We start from the raw sequence: 20,504 nt of genomic DNA, 5'->3' as shown, positions 1-20,504 counted from the left end.
AGATGGACCTCAGGGTGACAAGCGTTCTCCTCCTCCTGGTGGCCTTGGCCGTGGCAACACCAGAGAGATATTACCATGTACAGAAAGTAGCCAAGCAGCAGTATCCTACCAAGAGCCATGTCCAAAGTAAGTCTCAACATCTTCATGTCTATCAGCATGTTATTGTTGTAAAAAAGATTTTGTACATCAGCTTTGCAGTACATTCTCTTGGTGGAAGGCTTATGGAAGGTTTCATTCCAATTCTAGAATGTACTAGAGGTTTGTCAGTAGGACCAGGAGTTTTTCTTCACCACCTGACTAGGAAAAACTCTTGGCCAGAGAATAAAAATGCCAACCTGGAAGATGCATGACTGTTTTGAATTCCTTATAGTTTTAACAAATGGGACTTGAAGTACAGAATAGTGAGAGGTATATGTAATATGGACAAATAAGCATGGTTTGTTAAAATATGTTTTAAAAAGTTACTAATTAGCCAACTTGATTAATGTTATTTAGCCAATTAATTAATTTAAAATTGCAGAATATCCAGCATTACTTTAATTTACATAAAACAATACATCACTGTGGAATTCAACAGTTTCTAGTAAAACATTCTACATAGAACATGTAATCTTATGAAACAGATTTGATAGCACATTATCCTTAACAAGGGAACCAGTAACAGATGTATTGATGGGACCTGAGGCAATGTCTCAGTCAAAATTGTTGAGGGTTTTCACCTGACCATAGTTGTGGTGGCAATAGGAAACCATGGGCCCATGCATCCTTCCACGCTCCCAAGACATGACACACTCGTTCATCAACAGAAAGTGGATAATAAACAGTAGTTAGGATAACAACTATTCTCCTGGCTGCAACGGTACTGACAGTCAGACCACAGAGGTTCTGTAGAAGTGAGAGCCAGGGGCAATTATCACTTCTGTATGCCTCGTTAAAACACCAACATGCACCAGCTGCCACATAACACTGCTTCCAAGATATCTCACTCTTGACAAATATTGAAATATCCTGCTAAATATCCTACTATCTTCTCTTCAGGAGAAAGCTCAGAAGACAGCGGGGAAAGTAGAGAGGGTAAGACAGTGGGGCTTGACAAAATGGAAGAGATCAGACCATTCTGTCAAGAATATGGTCCGGAGTCAAGTGTTGCCGCTCAACCAGACTCCGGCACTCAGTAGCTTTGTTGAAGATGTTTTGATGCAGTTTTTATGGCCGGTGGCCTCTGACATATAAATAGAATACTTTTCCACAAGTCAACAATGAAAACAGATGTTACCACATTGCACTCCCAAACAAACCACTTTGTAGTGTGCTTAAATTGTCTCAAGACTTCTCAAAACAAACACCCTAAAGTAGAGTAGACAAAATTGCATATAATCTCAAATATGCATCCTCAGATTGTATAACGTTACAATGTGAGAGCCATGGCATAGCCTACATATAGAAATATATAGGGTTTGACGCTGACAATAGACACATGATCTAGGCCTAAACCATTCAGACTAGACAAGTCAAGGTTCAACAGCTGGCTATGCCACTGTGCTGACCGTGGTCAGTACCATCACCTCCCAGTTTCTGAGGTATGACTTGGCTGCCAAAGTGTCCAGTTCTGAAACATTCTGCTCTTCTGGGGTTTCAAACCTACTCCTCAGTGGCTTTCAAATTACAGCCCTGTCTCGCCATTTTGTTCTCAAAGTGCTATTCCAAAGCAGGAAAAGGCAAACACATTTTTCAACAAATCGTGCATCCAATCCACTTTGTTCACTGTAGCCAAATGTTCCCCACTGATTTTGTATCAGTACTTTACACCATGGCAATACAACACCACACATTACTTGAGGACAGTGTTGGGGAATAGTGAACTACATGTAATTTAATTAAATTTAGCAGTAGCTTGGAGGTAGTTTAACTACATTCAAATCTTGGTAGTGTTTTCGGTAGTTAATTACTTTTGGGCATACAAACAACATGGATTCAGGAAATTGTTGAGGTATTGTGGGCTAACCTCTCAAAGACGGGGAAAAAAGTATCCTGTCAGCATTTCAGGACTTAGACCAGATGCCACACATTTAAACAACCATTATATCCCAATATGGCCTGCATTGTACCCTAATATGACCTACCCTGTACTGCCTCACAAATTCCACACTAACAAAGAGGAGGAAAGGGTTCAAGGTGAAGCACATTCATCAACAACTGGAGGACCACTAACCATACCATGCACTACAGACAACTTGGGAAATTAAAGGGTTCAACATAGTATGGGAAAATTAAACTAAAATAACTGGTTACAGTAGTCTAATATAGTCTCAACATGCTGTGCATTGTACACCAGTGTTTATGTGACCATCTCCTCAGACCACTGGTGCTGTCAAGATGACCCTAGGAAAAGCAGTCAGTTCCCACAACCTCCCTCCATAAATCACAGAGCCTACTCTGTTGTTTAAATCGCATTGTGGTGTTTCAGAGGGGAATACCAAAGCAAAGAACTCAAGGACAAAGGAACCAATTGACCTGCAAGTGGTCAAAGAGGGAGAAATGGACTCGACTTAACAATGATACATTACATGATCAAAGGTATGTGGACACCTGCTAGTCGAACATCTCATTCCAAAATCATGGGCATTAATATGGAATTGGTCCCACCTTTGCTGCCTACCAGCCTCCACTCTTCTGGGAAGGCTTTCCACTAGATGTTGGAACATTGCTGCGGGGACTTGCTTTCATTCAGCCACAAGAGCATTAGTGAGGTTGGGCGATTAGGCCTGGCTCGCAGTCGGCGTTCCAATTCATGCCAAAGGTGTTCGATGGGTTGGAGGTCAAGGCTTTGTGCAGGCCAGTCAAGTTTTTCCACACCGATCTCGACAAACCATTTCTGTATGGACCTCTCTTTGTGCACGGGGGCATTGTCATGCTGAAACAGGAAAGGGCCTTCCCCAAACTGTTGCCACAAAGTTAGAAACACAGAATCGTCTAGAATGTCATTGTATGCTGTAGCGTTAAGATTTCCTAAGGGGCCTAGCCCGAACCATGAAAAACAACCCCAGACCATTATTCCTCCTCCACCAAACCTTACAGTTGGCACAATGCAATGGGGCAGGTAGTGTTCACCTGGCATCCGCCAAACCCAGATTCGTCCGTCGGACTGTCAGATGATGAAGTGTGATTTATCACTAGAAAGAACGTGTTTCCATTGCTCCATAGTCCAATGGCGGCAAGCTTTACACCACTCCAGCCATCACTTGTTATTGCGCATGGTGATCATAGGCTTGTGTGAGGCTGCTTGGCCATGGAAACCCATTTCATGAAGCTCCCGACAAATAGTTATTGTGCTGACCTTGCTTCCAGAGGAAGTTTGCAACCGAGGACAGACGATTTTTACCCGCTACGTACTTCAGCACTCTGCGGTCCCATTCTGTGAGCTCGTGTGGCCTACCACTTCGCAGCTGAGACGTTGTTGCTCCTAGATGTTTCCACGTCACAATAACAGCACTTACAGTTGACGAGGGAAGCTTAAGCAGGGCAGAAATTTGACTAAATTTGTTGGAAAGGTGGCATTCTACAGTATGACGGTGCCATGTTGAAAGTCACTGAGCTCTTCAGTACGGGCCATTCTACTACCAATGTTTGTCTATGGAGATCGCATGGCTGTGTGCTTGATTTTATGCACCTGTCAGCAACAGGTGTGGCTGAAATAGCCAAATCCACTAATTTTAAGAGATGTCCACATACTTTTGACCATGTACTGTATATAAAGCAATGATAAGCAGAGGCAAAATGTTACATTTTCAAGCCTAAATTGAAGAGATTATAATTTCATACTTTGCTTTATGACTTCTATTTTGCACAGGATGGACATCTGAGAGATGGTAGTTTAATCCGATCAGGGAAACCCCTCTGCCACTACATGTTTGCAACAGGACTCAATAGCAAAAAACAAACATGACTGGTGCATGACGTTCCTCAAAACCAATACAATTAGGGCACAGATATCAGTCATCAGCTTTCTAAAACATCTAAGCTCCATTTGGGGCCTCACTGAGAATACATCAACATATAAAATGAAACAGACAAATAATTCAGATGCATTAAGAATAAAAAAGTGGACTCAACTCTTCAATTGAGAATACTCTGATAGCAGACAATGGACTAAGTGTCTAAGTTCACTTTGACTGAAATCTAATGAACTCTGGCAAACTTATTGAGATGAAGAAAAAAAAAGAGATCCTGAATCTAAACCAATTACAGTTGACTGTAGTTGTTACCTGCATCTTAAAGCCACAATATGTAACTTTTTTGGGCGACCTGACCAAATTCACATAAACATTTGAGTTATAGATCATTCTCATTTATGTCAAGTCTAAGAAGCGGTAGATGTGTGTGTGTGTGTGTGCGGTAGATGTGTGTGTGTGTGCTATTTCTATGCTTCTCTTTCGGTTTTGTACATCAGCTTCAAACAGCTGAAAACACAGTATTTTTGGATATTGAAAATATATTTCACAGAGGTTTAGATGGTACAACTGAAATTAGGCGAACTATTAGAATTGAAGAGCGATTTCTGATTATTGCACCTTTAAGTAATTATACTTATCCATTTACCCAGCTGTTGCAGGGGAGCCAGGTATTCCAGGATCCCCTGGTGAGCCAGGACCTATGGGCCCCCCTGGGCCTCCCGGCAAGAGTGGCATGGGACATCCCGGACCAAAGGGCCCAGCCGGGACCCCCGGACCTGCTGGCTACTCTGCAGCTGGCAAGGCTGGCAAGCCAGGTGGTCCAGGGAAACCAGGTAGTAATGGCATGCCTGGTGAGAAGGGCCATACTGGCGCAACTGGCGCCATGGGTCCAAGAGGATCTCCCGGTTCCCCTGGAAGCCCAGGACCTGCTGGACAATCTTCTGTTGGCAAACCAGGCCCACACGGTCTGCCCGGCGGCATGGGGCCAAGGGGTGAGTCCGGACTTAAAGGACATCCAGGTATCCCTGGTCTGCCAGGACAAAGGGGAGAGAAGGGAGTTGGTATTCATGGGGCACCAGGTGCAAATGGTGCAGTGGGACCAATGGGACCATCTGGTATGCCAGGTCAACCTGGAGTTGGTAAGTCTGGTGCCACTGGATACCCCGGGGAGCCTGGAAAGTCAGGTACTCCAGGTAGGGATGGAGCTCCAGGAGCCATGGGTATGCCAGGGCCAAAGGGCCACAATGGAAACCCTGGGGCAGGATCACCAGGAAAGCCAGGTGAGAATGGCAGTCCAGGTATGTCTGGAAATATGGGACCTAAAGGTCCCCAGGGACATGCTGGACAACCAGGTGAACCTGGCATGCCAGGAGTTGGTAAACCAGGAGCTAATGGCATGCCAGGAGACAGAGGATCACCAGGTACATCAGGAACCACTGGTCAAAAAGGAGAGCCAGGGCCAACAGGTTACACTGGGGCAACAGGTGCTACTGGGCTTACGGGTCCAGCTGGTCCCCAGGGTGCTAGAGGATTCCAGGGAGAGACAGGTATTCAGGGACTTAAAGGTGATGTCGGCATGGTGGGAGCTCCTGGGGCAAAGGGAACCAAGGGAGATCAGGGACATCAAGGTTATGCAGGGAAGTCAGGTATCCCCGGGGCAGCAGGACCTCCTGGTGCAACAGGTGCTACAGGACATCAGGGTAATAAGGGAGGTCAGGGCCATACTGGCGCTCCAGGTACTCCAGGTGCAAATGGGCTTCCAGGAGCAAAGGGACACACAGGCACACCTGGAGGACCTGGGAAACCAGGCGAGAACGGTATCTCAGGGGGAAGAGGACCAGTGGGGCCTTCAGGTCCAGCAGGTCAACCAGGTCTTAAGGGTCACCCAGGTCTTCCCGGTACACCCGGCCCAGCTGGCCAGATGGCGAAGGGAGTTTCTGGTCCCATGGGTCCACCTGGAGCTCCTGGTTCCAGAGGTCACGATGGTAACCCAGGTGCTATGGGACCTCCTGGCCAACCTGGTCCCCCTGGTGAGATGGTCTACCATCATGAGAAGAGCATGCCCATAAAGTCCCATGAGATTATGATGCCTCATGAGATGATGAAGGCCCCTATGTCTGCCTTCAGCGCTGTTCTGACTAGGGCTTACCCTTCAGCAGGATCACCTATTCAGTTCAACCAGATTATTTACAATGGTGAGCAGCACTACGATTCCCAGACTGGCATCTTCTCCTGCCAGGTACCAGGTCTCTATTATTTCTCCTACCATATGCATGTTAATGGTGCTAATGCATTGGTGGCACTGTACAAAAATGGTGAGCCAATCATGTTCTCATACGATGAGTACAATAAGGGCTTCTTGGATCAGTTGTCTGGCAGCACTGTCCTTATGCTGAATGCCCATGACCAAGTCTACATTCAGGTCCCTGATGAGGAGACCAATGGTGTCTTCGCTGCCGACAATGTTCACTGCTCTTTCTCTGGGTTCCTGATTGCTTCAACGTGATACAGACACTAATAAAACCTTGAAACCTTAAAGAACCGATCAGTTTACAACTTCCATTGAAATTTGGTTGTCATTGTAGAATAAAAAATGTATGTAATATTCTACAAGTTAATTTGTCTTTCAAAAGGCTAAAAAAGCAAGAGCAGCAATTTTCTGAAGTATTCCATTGAGACGGGCATTCAGTTCATGGAGGCATTAAAATAAATTCAGGGGAAGAATATAATTTAGGAATTAAATGGTTTTTTAATCACTATTCCCTTTCCCAGGATTTGCACAAGTATTCAGCAAACAACGATTAAAAAGTTTGAAAATACACAAAATGGTGCTCTTTGACTGCCTGTAACATTTACAGCAGATTTTTTGTTTTCAAAGTGTTTAATAAATGTCTTGTAATATACATGCAAAGGAAATCATGTTGTTTTTTTTGCAATGCTGTAACAAACCTTTGACAAACCAGCAGTGTATTATTGTTACACGCATTATGAAAAAAAGTCATTCAAATATGTACTATGTCAACAACAACTTTATGCCTGAGGATGCATTATGCTATGTTTAACTTACTGACCAAAGTAAAGAATAAAGTCGAAGTTCTCAAACTGATGCTTTTCTCTTGTTTTTTTGTGACAGTACGGTAGGAAATGTAAAATATTGTTTGATTTTGAGCCCACTGATATGGCCAATTAAATGAGTGATTCTAATATGGTGCACTGGTTCAACAACGGAAAGTGATTGATTCTAAAATAAGTGATCAACCTACCTTTAAATGCTGATGTGTTGTAATTGTGATCGATAGCAGCGACCATGTCTTTCCAAAAGTCTGAATTCACCTCATTCCCACGCTGTTGACCAAAACAAAATAATGTTATTGAAATTAAGTGCTTTAAATGTTGTTTTTATGTTTTATTTAAACAAATGTGTAAACATTAACTATCATAATGAAGATTGATTTTAATAGATTTTACCTTGCGCAACATATCCACAACTCTTCCACAGAGAAGAGCCCCAGGTAGATCGAAATAGTTGTCATAAAAATAGTACTTTGCTGCGGAGAATAAAACAGAATATATTTATTATGAGAAACAATCCAATCATTCACCACTCTGTACATTGGAAATAAAGTGAGAAGAAAAAAGTCCATGTTTTCAGGAGATTGCATTATCATGAAAATTCAACTGCACAACAACAAAAAAAGCACTAACAAAAAGCGAGGGGAGGGGTCACACAGATTCAAGATATAAGACTTACTAGATCTGGTAAATGTGGTATTGAGGCTATTGAAGTGCTTCCATTCCCTTTTTGGACCGTAATGTTTAATGATCTCTTCTGTTCTGAGGTTATTGGTCCCATGGGTTGCTCTGATGAAAACAAACAGGTTTAAAGTCAGGCATTTTATTTATTTTGGGTGGAAAGAGGAGTAACAAAAAGACATGCGTGCCCAAATACTGTACATTTATACTGTACCAACACTTCAAAACAGGCATTTTTCCTATCAATATAAACAGAAACCAATATCAAGGCATGCATTTAACTGTATCATTAACTGTAATCCTACCGTAAGACAGTTCCATCTTCCGCCAATTTAACCAAGTTTCCATCCTCAAGGTCTACGACTAAGCCCTTGAAACTGGACATACAGAATACACATTTCATAGTGGTCATTGGCAAAGAAAACACATGTTGATCCATGTCCTATGCTAGGCAATAACAATAAGAAGCTGTGAGCATTATTCAGCATCTTCCTTTTTGCTTAAAAAGTGCCCTTTATCCAACCTGAAAATGGGGTAGTCTGAATTTACAAGGGCACACCACGGTCATTACTCATTACAGCATAGAGAGGAAGGGATGATTGTATTCAGTCATTCTGCTGCTGCTAGTGACTCACCAGAAATCCCAGGTAGCAGGGGTCAGTGTGAGCAGGTCCTTGTCATAGTCTTTATGCTCCACCAAATACCTGGTAAAGCTCTCATAGATCAGCTGCAAAGGCACAAAAGGGTCACTGTTATAATGTGGGGTGAACATTCAGTGACACTGAACATGTATTACTGTACAATATATATACACTGTACTGACAGCTACCACGATGGAGCTGCCTCGTATGCATTAAACCTATTTGTAAAATCATGGCTTCAATGTCATTTACGTTCCACACAGAGGATACCATTGGTTTTCTGCAGCTGGCAGTCAGATGTCACACAGACACAGCTGTGACTCATACCAGACACCTTAAGGGCCTGCTGGCTAATCTATTGTTGCTAACATATTGCTTATACATGTCATGTTAGCTATTTCATGTTGCAAAAGAGAAAGAATCCCCTGCACTACAACAATATCGTTTTAGGTTTTGGCGCGTGCAATACGACTGCAACGTTTAGCATATGAACACCATGTAGGAAGTATTTTATATTCCATTCGTTTAGTAATACATTACGAGTAGTAGCTATTGATGACATGCAGCGAACCGTGAATGTCTGACTTGACACTGCGAGTTGGAAAGGATGGTGATGTTGCATGCAATCGCTAGGCTACTTGGTAGCAATAGCCGGCTACATTGTTACTGTATCGTACTGTTAGAAATGCGAAAAACAGCACGCAACGTTAACGTTAGCTTTAGCTCGTGAACTACAAATAAACTCACCCTGGAGGTCTCTTTCAAATGGTACCGACAGAGAGTGTGGTCCAAATCAAAACCAATGACATCACAATCTGAAAGGGAAAAATATTCGCTCATTTTAACGAAAATGCTGGAAAACAAGGATGTTTCCCTGTACACACAAACGTGCACTCCTGCACACTACTGTCAATCAATGGGCTCGTTTGCGTGGTTAGGCGGAAGCAACCGACTGCAGAGGAAAGCCGATGAGTAACGCTTCAAACACACCGACAGTATTTTTTGCGTTTTGGACACCAGAAGTGCTTTAATTTCCAATGGAACGCTTTGTTTGCCTTGCAGCGTTGCGTTGCAGTGTGTTCTGTGTGGTGCATACGTTCGATAAATCGAATGTATGTATCAAATTGTATGCGTAGACTTGACAGAAAGTAGCAAAATGTGAATGTTGAATTTTTGTTGCACACATATCCAGTAAATAAATGTAGGATTACATAATAAAAACAGTTTGATTGCGTAATTTCTTTACATATTTTATTCATTTATTTGCTAAGCAGCATACATATTACTTATTCGAAGACATCCAAAAATGTATTGTGAGAGCCTATAATATAATTTCCCTCCAAAATGCATAGTTTCGGAGCGAAATGCAATAATAAATAGTCAAGATAGCGGAGAGTAGGCTCTTTCAACAATGAGACCAACGTTGAGGAAGATGGTTTTGATCGCCCTGTTGGGCTGGGACCAGCCCCGCTGAAAGCGCAGGTCTGTGTGGGGAGTTCCACCGTCTCATTCAAGAGCTTCGACTATTTCGAGGTTACTTTCGTCTGGACCAAAGCGAGTTCGATCACCTGCTCCAGATGGTTGGAGCTGTTATAATAGAGGTAGAACCCTTTGGGGAAAAGGTTATACATGGAACCGAATAGGGTTCTACTTGGAACCAAAAAGGGTACTACCTGGAACCAAAAGGGTTCTTCAAAGGGTTCTCCTATGGATACAGCCGGAGAACCCTTTTAGGTTCTAGATAGCACCTTTTTTTCTAAAAGTAGAGTTGGCCTGGGCTACAGTTTATTGATACAGTCATAGACTGAATTGTACTGTTTCAAGGCATTGTTAATAATGATGGTTGATGAGTATTACAATATAATTAGTAGAGCATAATAAACTGTAATGAGGTAGGTATATGAGTAGATGGAATATCAAGTTACACACAATATTGATAATTGTTTTGAATTATATTTCAGATTCTTGGCGACAGGGGACTCCTACAGGACCATCAGATTCAGCTTCGGAGTTGGATGGTCCACGGTGGCAGGCATTGTCCCCCCTGTGGCACAAGCCATTTGGGACTGTCTTGTGAATACATGCCTGTCCCCAAGGAGGAAGACTGGAGGGCCATTGTTGCCGAGTTCCCGGAGAGGTGGAATTTCCACAACTGTCTTGGCTCCATTGCTGGGAAACATGTAGTAATCCAGGCTCCACCGTGATCGGTTTCGCATTGGTACATATTGCGGGCTGCAGGTAGCCTAGTGGTTAGAGCTTTGGGCCAGTAACCAAAAGGTTGCTAGATTGAATCCCCGAGCTGATAAGGTAAACATCTGTCTTCTGCCCCTGAACAAGGCAGTTAACCCACTGTTCCTAGGCCGTCATTGTAAATAAGAATTTGTTCTTAACTGACTTGCCTAGTTAAATTACAAAAAAATAAATATTCAGTTGTGCTGTTGTAGATTTATTTTTTATATTATTTGACCTTTTTTTAACCAGGTAAGCCAGTTGAGAACAAGTTCTCATTTACAACTGCGACCTGGTCAAGATAAAGCAAAATCAGTGCGACAAAAACAACAACACAGAGTTACACATAAACAAACGTACAGTCAATAACACAATAGAAAAATATATGTACAGTGTGTGCAAATGTAGAAGAGTAGGGAGGTAAGGAAATAGATAGGCCATAGAGTCGAAATAATTACAATTTAGCATTAACACTGGAGGAATAGATGTGCAGATGATGATGTGCAAGTAGAGATACTGGGGTGAAAAAGAGCAAGAGGGTAAGTAATAATATAGGGATGAGGTAGTTGGGTGTGCTATTTACAGATTGGCTGTGTACAGGTACAGTGATCGGTAAGCTGCTCTGACAGCTCATTCCAGTCATTGACAGCAGAGAACTGGAAGGAAAGGCGGCCAAAGGAAGTGTTGGCTTTGGAGATGACCAGTGAAATATACCTGCTTGTGCACATGCTGCGAGTGGGTGTTGCTATGGTGACCAGTGAGCTGAGATAAGGCGGGGCTTTACCTAGCAAAGATTTATAGATGACCTGGAGCCAGTGGGTTTGGCGACGAATATGTAGTGAGGGCCAGCCAACGAGAGCATACAGGTCGCAGTGGTATATGGGGCTTTGGTGACAAAATGGATGGCACTGTGATAGACTACATCCAGTTTGCTGAGTAGAGTGTTGGAGGCTATTTTGTAAATGACATCGCCGAAGTTAAGGATCGGTAGGATAGTCAGTTTTACGAGGATATGTTTGGGAGCATGAGTGAAGGAGGCTTTGTTGCAAAATAGGAAACCAATTCTAGATTTAACTTTGGATTGGAGATGCTTAATGCGAGTCTGGAAGGAGAGTTTACAGTCTAACCAGACACCTAGGTATTTGTAGTTGTCCATGTACTCTAAGTCAGAACCGTCCAGAGTAGTGATGCTAGTCGGGCGGGAGGATGCAGGCAGCCATCGGTTGAAGAGCATGCACTTAGTTTTACTTGCATTTAAAAGCAGTTGGAGGCCACGGAAGGAGTGTTGTATGGCGTTGAAGCTCGTTTGGAGGTTTGTTAGCACAGTGTCCAAAGAAGGGCCAGATGTATACAGAATGGTGTCGTCTGCGTAGAGGTGGATCAGAGAATCAACAGCAGCAAGAGCAACATCATTGATATATACAGAGAAAAGAGTCGGCCCGAGAATTGAACCCTGTGGCACCCCCATAGAGACTGCCAGAGGTCCGGACAACACGCCCACGATTTGACACACTGAACTGTATCTGAGAAGTAGTTGGTGAACTAGGCGAGGCAGTCATTTGAGACGCCAAGGCTATTGAGTCTGCCGATAAGAATGCGGTGATTGACAGAGTCGAAAGCCTTGGCCAGGTCGATGAAGACGGCTGCACAGTACTGTCTTTTATCGATGGCGGTTATGATATTGTTTAGGACCTTGAGTTTGGCTGAGGTGCACCCTTGACTAGCTCGGAAACCAGATTGCATAGTGGAGAAGGTACGATAGGATTCGAAATGGACGGTGATCTGTTTGTTAACTTGGCTTTCAAAGATTTTATAAAGGCAGTGCAGGATGGATATAGGTCTATAACAGTGGGTCCAGAGTGTCTCCCCCTTTGAAATAAGACAATAATCAATAACCAAAACAGCAGTAGACAAGGCACATTGACATTAGGGAGAGGCATGTGTAGCCGAGTGATCATAGGATCCAGTGAGTAGCTAGGCGTGCTGGAGACACGGCGATTCAGACAGCTAGCAGGCCGGGGCTAGCAGGCTAGCAGATGGGCCTCTGGGGGACGTCGCAACGGAAGAGCCTGTAGAAACCCCCTCGGACCGTTACGTCAGCAGACCAGTCGTGATGGATCGGCGGGGCTCCGTGTCGGCAGTAAAGGAGTCCAGGCCAATTGGCAAAAGAGGTATTGTAGCCCAGGAATTGGCCGATGTATCTCTGCGGCTAGCCGGGAGATGGTTCTAGCTTGAGGCTAGCTCCAGGCTAACTGGTGCTTGCTTCGGGACAGAGATGTTATCCAGGAGTAGCCACTCGGATAGCAGCTAGCTAGCTGCGATGATCCGGTATAAAGGTTCAGAGCTTGCGGTAGGAATCCGGAGATGTGGTAGAGAAAAAGCCGTCCGATATGCTCTTGGTTGATATCGCGCTGTGCAGACTGGCAGGAATTGACCGGGCTGAGGCTGGCTGATGTCCGAGTTAACGGTGATGACCACTAGCAGTGGTTAACTGACTACTAGCTAGTAGCTAGTTAGCTGGCTAGTTTCTGATGGGGGTTCCGGTTCTAAAGTATGCCACTAACCTGGGGCGGCAGGTAGCCTAGTGGTTAGAATGTTGGACTAGTAACCGAAAGGTTGCAAGATCGAATCCCCGAGCTGACAAGGTACACATCTGTTGTTCTGCCCCTGAACAAGGCAGTTAACCCATTGTTACTAGGCTGTCATTGAAAATAAGAATTTGTTCTTAACTGGATTGCCTAGTTAAAATAAGGAACAGTAAAAAATTCATTATAACATAATAGCAGATCTGTACCACATTGAGTGAGGCGAGGGAAAGTATGTTCAGTCTGTAGATGAAAATTAAAATTAAAAATAAACATGAAATATATATGAAGAAAACAATGTATACACGGGACAAGACAAAAACAGATGTCTGACTGCTACGCCATGTTGGAATTAGGTAGCTGCCTTCTACTGTTTCTGTGTCATTGATGTTGGTGCTTACGGCAAGGGAAGTGATGGTGGGACTCTGCCTTTGGCCAGGCACTTCAGGATGGCACATTGGAGATTCCACCACCTGCATCACTCCTTCCCTTCCCTTGAGACCCAACCTCTTGAGACTGGACGCCAGCTGCCATTGCCAAAGCCTGTAAGGATCTTTAACAAACCAGGGCAAGGTTAGTTGTTAAATGCGCCTTTGGGACTCTGGCAGCTCGGTGGAGAATGTATCAGAGAGTGCTTGGTCTCAGCCCCTCAAATATCGATGCCTGCATGAAGGCCACATGTGTTCTCCACAACTACCTGCGGAGGTCATTCCAGGAGCCGTTCCAGATGGAGACGGGCACGCCAAATGGTCACCTACCTGATGTCACCAGGGCAGGTGCCAACATGCCCCCAGACAGGCACTCCAGGTGAGGGAGAAGCTGACCACCTACTTGTCATCGCCAGCAGGTGAAGTCCCATGGCAGTATGCCGTGGAGTGAAACAGCTCTTTTTAGAGCCCCCTAACACTAAGGTTATTTTAAGAACCATCCACCGTTGTCCATAAAATAGCATTTTCCCCAAAATTATTTTATGTCTCCTTGTCTCTCTTCATTTGGAAGTTATATTTAAGTGAAATTTGGGAGTAAAGGTGTGTGCATGAATTTGCATGTAAAAATACAAAAAATAATGTGAACCCTTTAATCTGTAAGAGAACAACAAGAGCATGTATTTTTGGCACAACTGCAGACAGATACAGGGACTACGCATAAAGCCTAGACATAGTAGGGGAACTTCAGACATGGCCATAAAGAGAGAGAGGGCAGGGCACTGGAGATCTGAGGTTCAGAGAGGAGTGGAGGAGAGGTGTGTGTATGAAAGAACTAAAAGTGAATGTGTAGCCACAATACAGGTAAACACACATTTCACCTTTAGTCTTGTAAAAGAAAAACAAGAGCATCTGAATTCTCCGGTGTGTCAGTTTCAATTCAATCAATTTTCCTGCAATCTATGTACAACTAATAATGAATGCTATCCTAAGTATTGAGAAACTACTAACAAGGACATAGTAAGTGGAAAAAGGACAGTTGGAAAATCTCAATTGAGGACAGTTGAAAAATCCCATTGGAGGAGAAGGTCAAAACAAAAAGTAGACAACTCCTCTTCCTGTCCTTCCTGTGAGCTTGTCGGCTAAATTGACTCCATCTCCGGAGGGGAAGAGAAAAACAACACATACAAGCATTACATAATATAACACCATAAAACGTGAGATTTATGTTAACTAAATACTGCTTGTATAGTGTAGTTAGTGGCATAAATATTGGAACAGTGTGGTAAAGTTGGTCATTCTTGCTGTTTACTCATGGAATTTGTATTTCAGATCAGAAGATGAATATGACAGGCAAGTATTTAGACAGCAAACTGTTTTAGGATATTTTCTAACCCAGAAACAACAGCTATATATTTGCCTCATATTAATCCTTTGATCTGAAATACCAATTAGCCTACATGAGTATACTGTAAAATTACCTACTTCACTGTCGCAATACTTATGACACTACCTGTGTTGTGGAGAAAAAAAACGTACCATTGAACTTAGCATCGAAAAGCAGCTGATGAATTTTAACCTTGACTGCTGCTTTTCTTCGCTGAGGCAGCCTCTTCAGTGTTGGCACCAGGCTCATGGCAAAGAGGGTCTCTTCATCCTCCTTCCTGTGAGCATCAGGTTGGGCTGCATCCCTCTCGACGGCTTGGAGGAGCCTCTGCTGAAATGAATTGAGTGGATCTGGGGGCAGGGGGCTGGTACCGCCGATGGCGCCTGGTGTGACGTTGTTCCTCTTCGTTTCTCTCCATGTTTCTATCCTCATTGCTCTCCTCGTTTGTCTCCATGGCCACATCCTGTTCAACAAGGTCCTCAGTGGTCACTTCCGTGAGGGTCATAATAATCTCAGGTGGTCATAGATCCAGAGGTGCTTCCTCCATTTCATCATCTTCCATGGCTGCACCGGTGGTGGTCATACTTGTGGATGATGTAGACATTATATAGGGTCTCGCTGCACCGGTGATCGTTGCACTAGTAGATGACATAGAGGGTCTCGCTGCACCGGTGGAGGCAGTGGTCTCACTTGTAAATGACGTAGAGGGTCTTGATGCACCGGTGGCGCCCACACTTGTGGATGACGTAAGGGGCCTGGCTTTAAAATTGCCACTCGATGCCCTAGGCACAATAAATGGATCCAGAAAAGAAAGAATGTGGCAGAAGCGCCAAGGCTGCTGGCCTGAAGCTGCTGACCCAGACCTCTTCTTCTCTTTCTCTGCCCTTCTCTCTCTCTGATACCTGTCCCTGAGTCCTCTCCACTTCCTCCTACAGTCTTCTTCTACATAGACATGAACATGATAAGCCAAACCATTACCTAACACAACTATAGTTTTTAGATAGCTATCATGGACATGTCACCTACTGTACACACACACACACACACACGGTTATCTGACCAAATTATCAGTGGTACAGTAGTATCTACCATTTCTATTACTATTTAATATAAATAAATTACTATTTATACACACACACTCTTTCAAACATGATTATTTGGGCAAGTTAACAGGGGTAGTAACTAGCATAATTTATATTAGTATTTATTTCACACACACACACACACACACACACACACACACACACACACACACACACACACACACACACACACACACACACACACACACACACACACACACACACACACACCTCATTGGCTAGGTTAGCTAGCTAACTAGCCACATCTAGCACAAGCCCACTACTAAACTGACCTGGCAATCCTACTATCGTGGACACTTGTCTCCAAGCAGCATTTTTTGTGTTTATGTTCCTGTAGCTGTCAGCAGTTGTGTCAAAAAGACACATTTTTGAGGATACTGAGAACATGATTCTCTCCTCCATGTGTCCAACCGCATGCGACCATCTGCAAAAGATACCTGCATCAGTATAGCTGCCTAGCTGCGCAAAATGTTATGCAGCATTGATGCCAGGACGCAGTTGGTGTGTTTGAAGCGTAACGTTGGGGAGGTGCATCTGCAACAGTCAGACGCAGATGTGGTTTTCCAACAGCAAGGCTCAATGCAACATGGCAGTGTTGACGTTGTTTATAAAGTTTTTCTTTGTAATGTCGAAATAAACCTGTCTCCAACTACCATATCACACATTCACAAACTGTTAATATACAGTATGTGTGTACATTGTACAATCAATTGGTGATAGAACCTCAAGTATCACATACATTTGTACATTGAAGTCTATACATGAATCACAGAAAAGTTGTTTCCTGTTTCAGTCACATCTTTACTCACATTTGGGTGGTAATTATTATTTTTAAATAGCACAATAATGATTGGTTGACAATAGAGCCCACGATTGCGCTGGCTGCAGGATGAATTTGATGAAGAGCAACTGCAGAAATTTGCAGTCAACTGCAGTCAAAACTTTATGACCTTTGAACACATAGTTTTTGTAAGATTCACACAGTCGTCATGTAGGCGCAAGTTGGACAATTTTTATCCCATAATGCAACACACTTTGGAAGATGGCGACTAACGACAGTCACCGACTTGACAAAAGTGATCTGCTTGAACACGCCCAAAATCAATGACGAGTCTGCAGCCTCCAATGGCAATGGCCGTGTTCGAGAGGCTCAACATTGCAATGTATAATGGTAAATTATGACTGACTGACTGAAAAAACAATAATGAGTTGTTACTTATGATGCACGGTGATTTGTTGATCAGTCAGTCGGCAGTCGACTGCAGTCGTGTTGACGCTCTGGAACATAGCCGTTTATCTCTACGGAAACATGTGGGCTGTTACAAAAGGCAAGGGGATGCATTAGAGGATTCCTCCAACAACCGGACACTATCGTACAATTTTAGTTAATCAAGTCTATGAATTATGTATCTATAGTTTGATATTGTTTATCAACCGCATCAGTGATATATCTGGTGGGGGTGCGCAGGTTGCAGAATGTGCACAAATGGTTTGTGCCGGAGGCTTCCCGGTGTGCCGTAGTACATGTAATAAATGTACATGCTTTATCCGAAGAGTGGAGAATTTCAAATGGGGGTCACACGTGCACAACCAGAGCATACTGACAACATGCATACGGAAGGCTACCCAAAGATGCAAGTTGCCTAAAAGTGTTATTTATAATATTAAATAATTAATCACATTTTTAATAAAAGGTATTCATCCTATTCAATTTAGTCATTGCCTACAGGTAAAGCAGTTCTTAAAAAGTTGTAGCCTTAATTAGTTAGGCTTGATAATTAAAACCCCCTTGCAGTCTTTTAATTTTTTTAATCATCAATGTATGTCTAGTAAATCACTGTGTGTGTTTATTTAATGAAAATAACTCGAAAATATATTGTCATGATTTATTTCACTGGGCCTCTTTTGGCCATTGAAATCCTGAGGCTGGACGTGTGGGTTAGGATAACTAACTTGGCAGGTTAGGATAATTAACATGGCAGGTTAGATGAAATAGCGTGGCAGGTTAGGAAAATTAGGTTAAGGTTAGGAAAAAGGTTAGGGTTAGGCTTAGCTACAATGCTATGGTTGTCAATAACTTGTCCCTGACGTGAAACCATCAACCGATACTGTGAACCATCAGATCCTCCTCTCCACCCTCTCCGAGCTGGGCATCTCCGGCGCGGCCCACGCTTGGATTGCGTCCTACCTGACAGGTCGCTCCTACCAGGTGGCGTGGCGAGAATCTGTCTCCGCACCACGCGCTCTCACCACTGGTGTCCCCCAGGGCTCTGTTCTAGGCCCTCTCCTATTCTCGCTATACACCAAGTCACTTGGCTCTGTCATATCCTCACATGGTCTCTCCTATCATTGCTATGCAGACGACACGCAATTAATCTTCTCCTTTCCCCCCTCTGATAACCAGGTGGCGAATCGCATCTCTGCATGTCTGGCAGACATATCAGTGTGGATGACGGATCACCACCTCAAGCTGAACCTCGGCAAGACGGAGCTGCTCTTCCTCCCGGGGAAGGACTGCCCGTTCCATGATCTCGCCATCACGGTTGACAACTCCATTGTGTCCTCCTCCCAGAGTGCTAAGAACCTTGGCGTGATCCTGGACAACACCCTGTCGTTCTCAACTCACATCAAGGCGGTGACCCGTTCCTGTAGGTTCATGCTCTACAACATTCGCAGAGTACGACCCTGCCTCACACAGGAAGCGGCGCAGGTCCTAATCCAGGCACTTGTCATCTCCCGTCTGGATTACTGCAACTCGCTGTTGGCTGGGCTCCCTGCCTGTGCTATTAAACCCCTACAACTCATCCAGAACGCCGCAGCCCGTCTGGTGTTCAACCTTCCCAAGTTCTCTCACGTCACCCCGCTCCTCCGCTCTCTCCACTGGCTTCCAGTTGAAGCTCGCATCCGCTACAAGACCATGGTGCTTGCCTACGGAGCTGTGAGGGGAACGGCACCTCCGTACCTTCAGGCTCTGATCAGGCCCTACACCCAAACAAGGGCACTGCGTTCATCCACCTCTGGCCTGCTCGCCTCCCTACCTCTGAGGAAGTACAGCTCCCGCTCAGCCCAGTCAAAACTGTTCGCTGCTCTGGCACCCCAATGGTGGAACAAACTCCCTCACGACGCCAGGTCAGCGGAGTCAATCACCACCTTCCGGAGACACCTGAAACCCCACCTCTTTAAGGAATACCTAGGATAGGATAAAGTAATCCTTCTACCCCCCCCTCCCCCTTAAAAGAGTTAGATGCACTATTGTAAAGTGGTTGTTCCACTGGATATCATAAGGTGAATGCACCAATTTGTAAGTCGCTCTGGATAAGAGCGTCTGCTAAATGACTTAAATGTAAATGTAATGTGAAAGAAACAGCCACGGACCAATGGTGAGCATCAATGGGTGATGTCAAGAAACGCTGTTATCAGAAAACGCACCTAATTGTGGTCTGCAATTATACCCTTCTCAAAACAGGTAGGCTATTATTGCCTGTAGGTGGTGAAATATGAGTTAACGCCCTGGACGAGTATCACTCAAAGTGCACACAGGCAGAGAGGAAGAGGCGAAGCGAGAGGTTTTACTCAGCCCAAAACCTGTCCACGAAAATACTCCCAAGAAGTGAGGAATTGTATGGAGGTCTAATAACATTTTTTATTGCTACTTTATTTAACCAGGTAAGCCAGTTGTGTTCAAGTTCTCATTTACTTTGCTACGTAAGGCTTATTTTATCGAATATAAGTTTCGTAATGGTTAGGTTGTTATGAATGCAATGATATAAAAGGCCACACATGGCATTTCGGCAACAAAAAAACATTTATTTATTTTTTATATCAGAGATGTGCCTGTTGTCATAAGGACTACTCATGGATATAACCCTTTTAAGCATGAACATTACCATTGAAGGCTTCTACCCTTTTAAAGTAGTTGGGATTCATATGAGTTGGGAGCAATCAGCCAATGAAGACGAAGAATATTGACTACTTTAAAATAGAGATAGCCTCAATGGCGATGCCCATGCTGTCGCAAACGCTATAGTAGCACAGATGCATAATGAGTCCTCTCTCTATCTGCCTCTTTCATTGGCTAGACTCATTTACATTTCAGACATTTAGCAGACACTGTTATCCAGAGCCACTTACAGTAGTGACTGCATACATTTTCTGAGTTACTTGATGTCAAGTTACACTCATTGATGCTCGGCATTAGTCCATGGCCGTGCCGTTTCCTTCGAGTCGGGGGCAACAGTTGTTGACAACGGTACACAGGGGGATGGGGGCACCTTAATTGGTGAGAACGGGCTCGTGGTGATGGCTGGAGCCATCAATTGGTTTCCATGTGTTTGATGCCATTCCAGCCATTACTATGAGCCGTCCTCCTCTCAGCAGCCTCCACTGCAAATGTAGCATTGTAGGGTCAATTGATCAATAATATAATAA

General features: G+C 44.0%; 2 protein-coding genes across 2 annotated transcripts in view; one reads left to right on the top strand and one right to left on the bottom strand.

The window, feature by feature from the left end:
- Nucleotides 1-9,241, bottom strand: part of LOC120024333 (5'-nucleotidase domain-containing protein 1-like) — an 84,049-nt gene extending 74,808 nt beyond the window's left edge. Inside the window, exons 1-6 of the mRNA XM_038968553.1 lie at nt 9,095-9,241; nt 8,342-8,433; nt 8,012-8,083; nt 7,705-7,814; nt 7,422-7,501; nt 7,217-7,298 (exon numbers count right to left, since the gene is read on the bottom strand). Of these exons, the coding sequence (XP_038824481.1) occupies nt 7,217-7,298; nt 7,422-7,501; nt 7,705-7,814; nt 8,012-8,083; nt 8,342-8,433; nt 9,095-9,187 (529 nt within the window). The 5' untranslated portion in view covers nt 9,188-9,241. The remainder of the gene's footprint in view (nt 1-7,216; nt 7,299-7,421; nt 7,502-7,704; nt 7,815-8,011; nt 8,084-8,341; nt 8,434-9,094) is intronic.
- On the top strand, nt 3-6,459 carry LOC120024332 (collagen alpha-1(X) chain-like). Its single transcript, XM_038968552.1, has 2 exons — nt 3-126; nt 4,604-6,459. The coding sequence occupies exons 1-2, from the start codon at nt 3-5 to the stop codon at nt 6,457-6,459; spliced, it is 1,980 nt and encodes a 659-aa protein (XP_038824480.1).
- Nucleotides 9,242-20,504: the final 11,263 nt, after the last annotated feature.

The sequence above is a fragment of the Salvelinus namaycush genome, chromosome 29 (genome assembly GCF_016432855.1).
Source record: "Salvelinus namaycush isolate Seneca chromosome 29, SaNama_1.0, whole genome shotgun sequence".
NCBI lineage: Eukaryota > Metazoa > Chordata > Actinopteri > Salmoniformes > Salmonidae > Salvelinus > Salvelinus namaycush.
The sequence above is the reverse complement of the archived record's forward strand: the minus strand, read 5'-3'. Positions and strand labels throughout refer to the sequence as shown.

Bases quoted from the DNA above. Each gene is read 5' to 3' on its own strand.
- LOC120024332 (XM_038968552.1), top strand. From the start codon at position 3: ATGGACCTCAGGGTGACAAGCGTTCTCCTCCTCCTGGTGGCCTTGGCC. The intron at 127-4,603 runs GTAAGTCTCAAC...CCATTTACCCAG, and splicing joins TACCAAGAGCCATGTCCAAA to CTGTTGCAGGGGAGCCAGGT.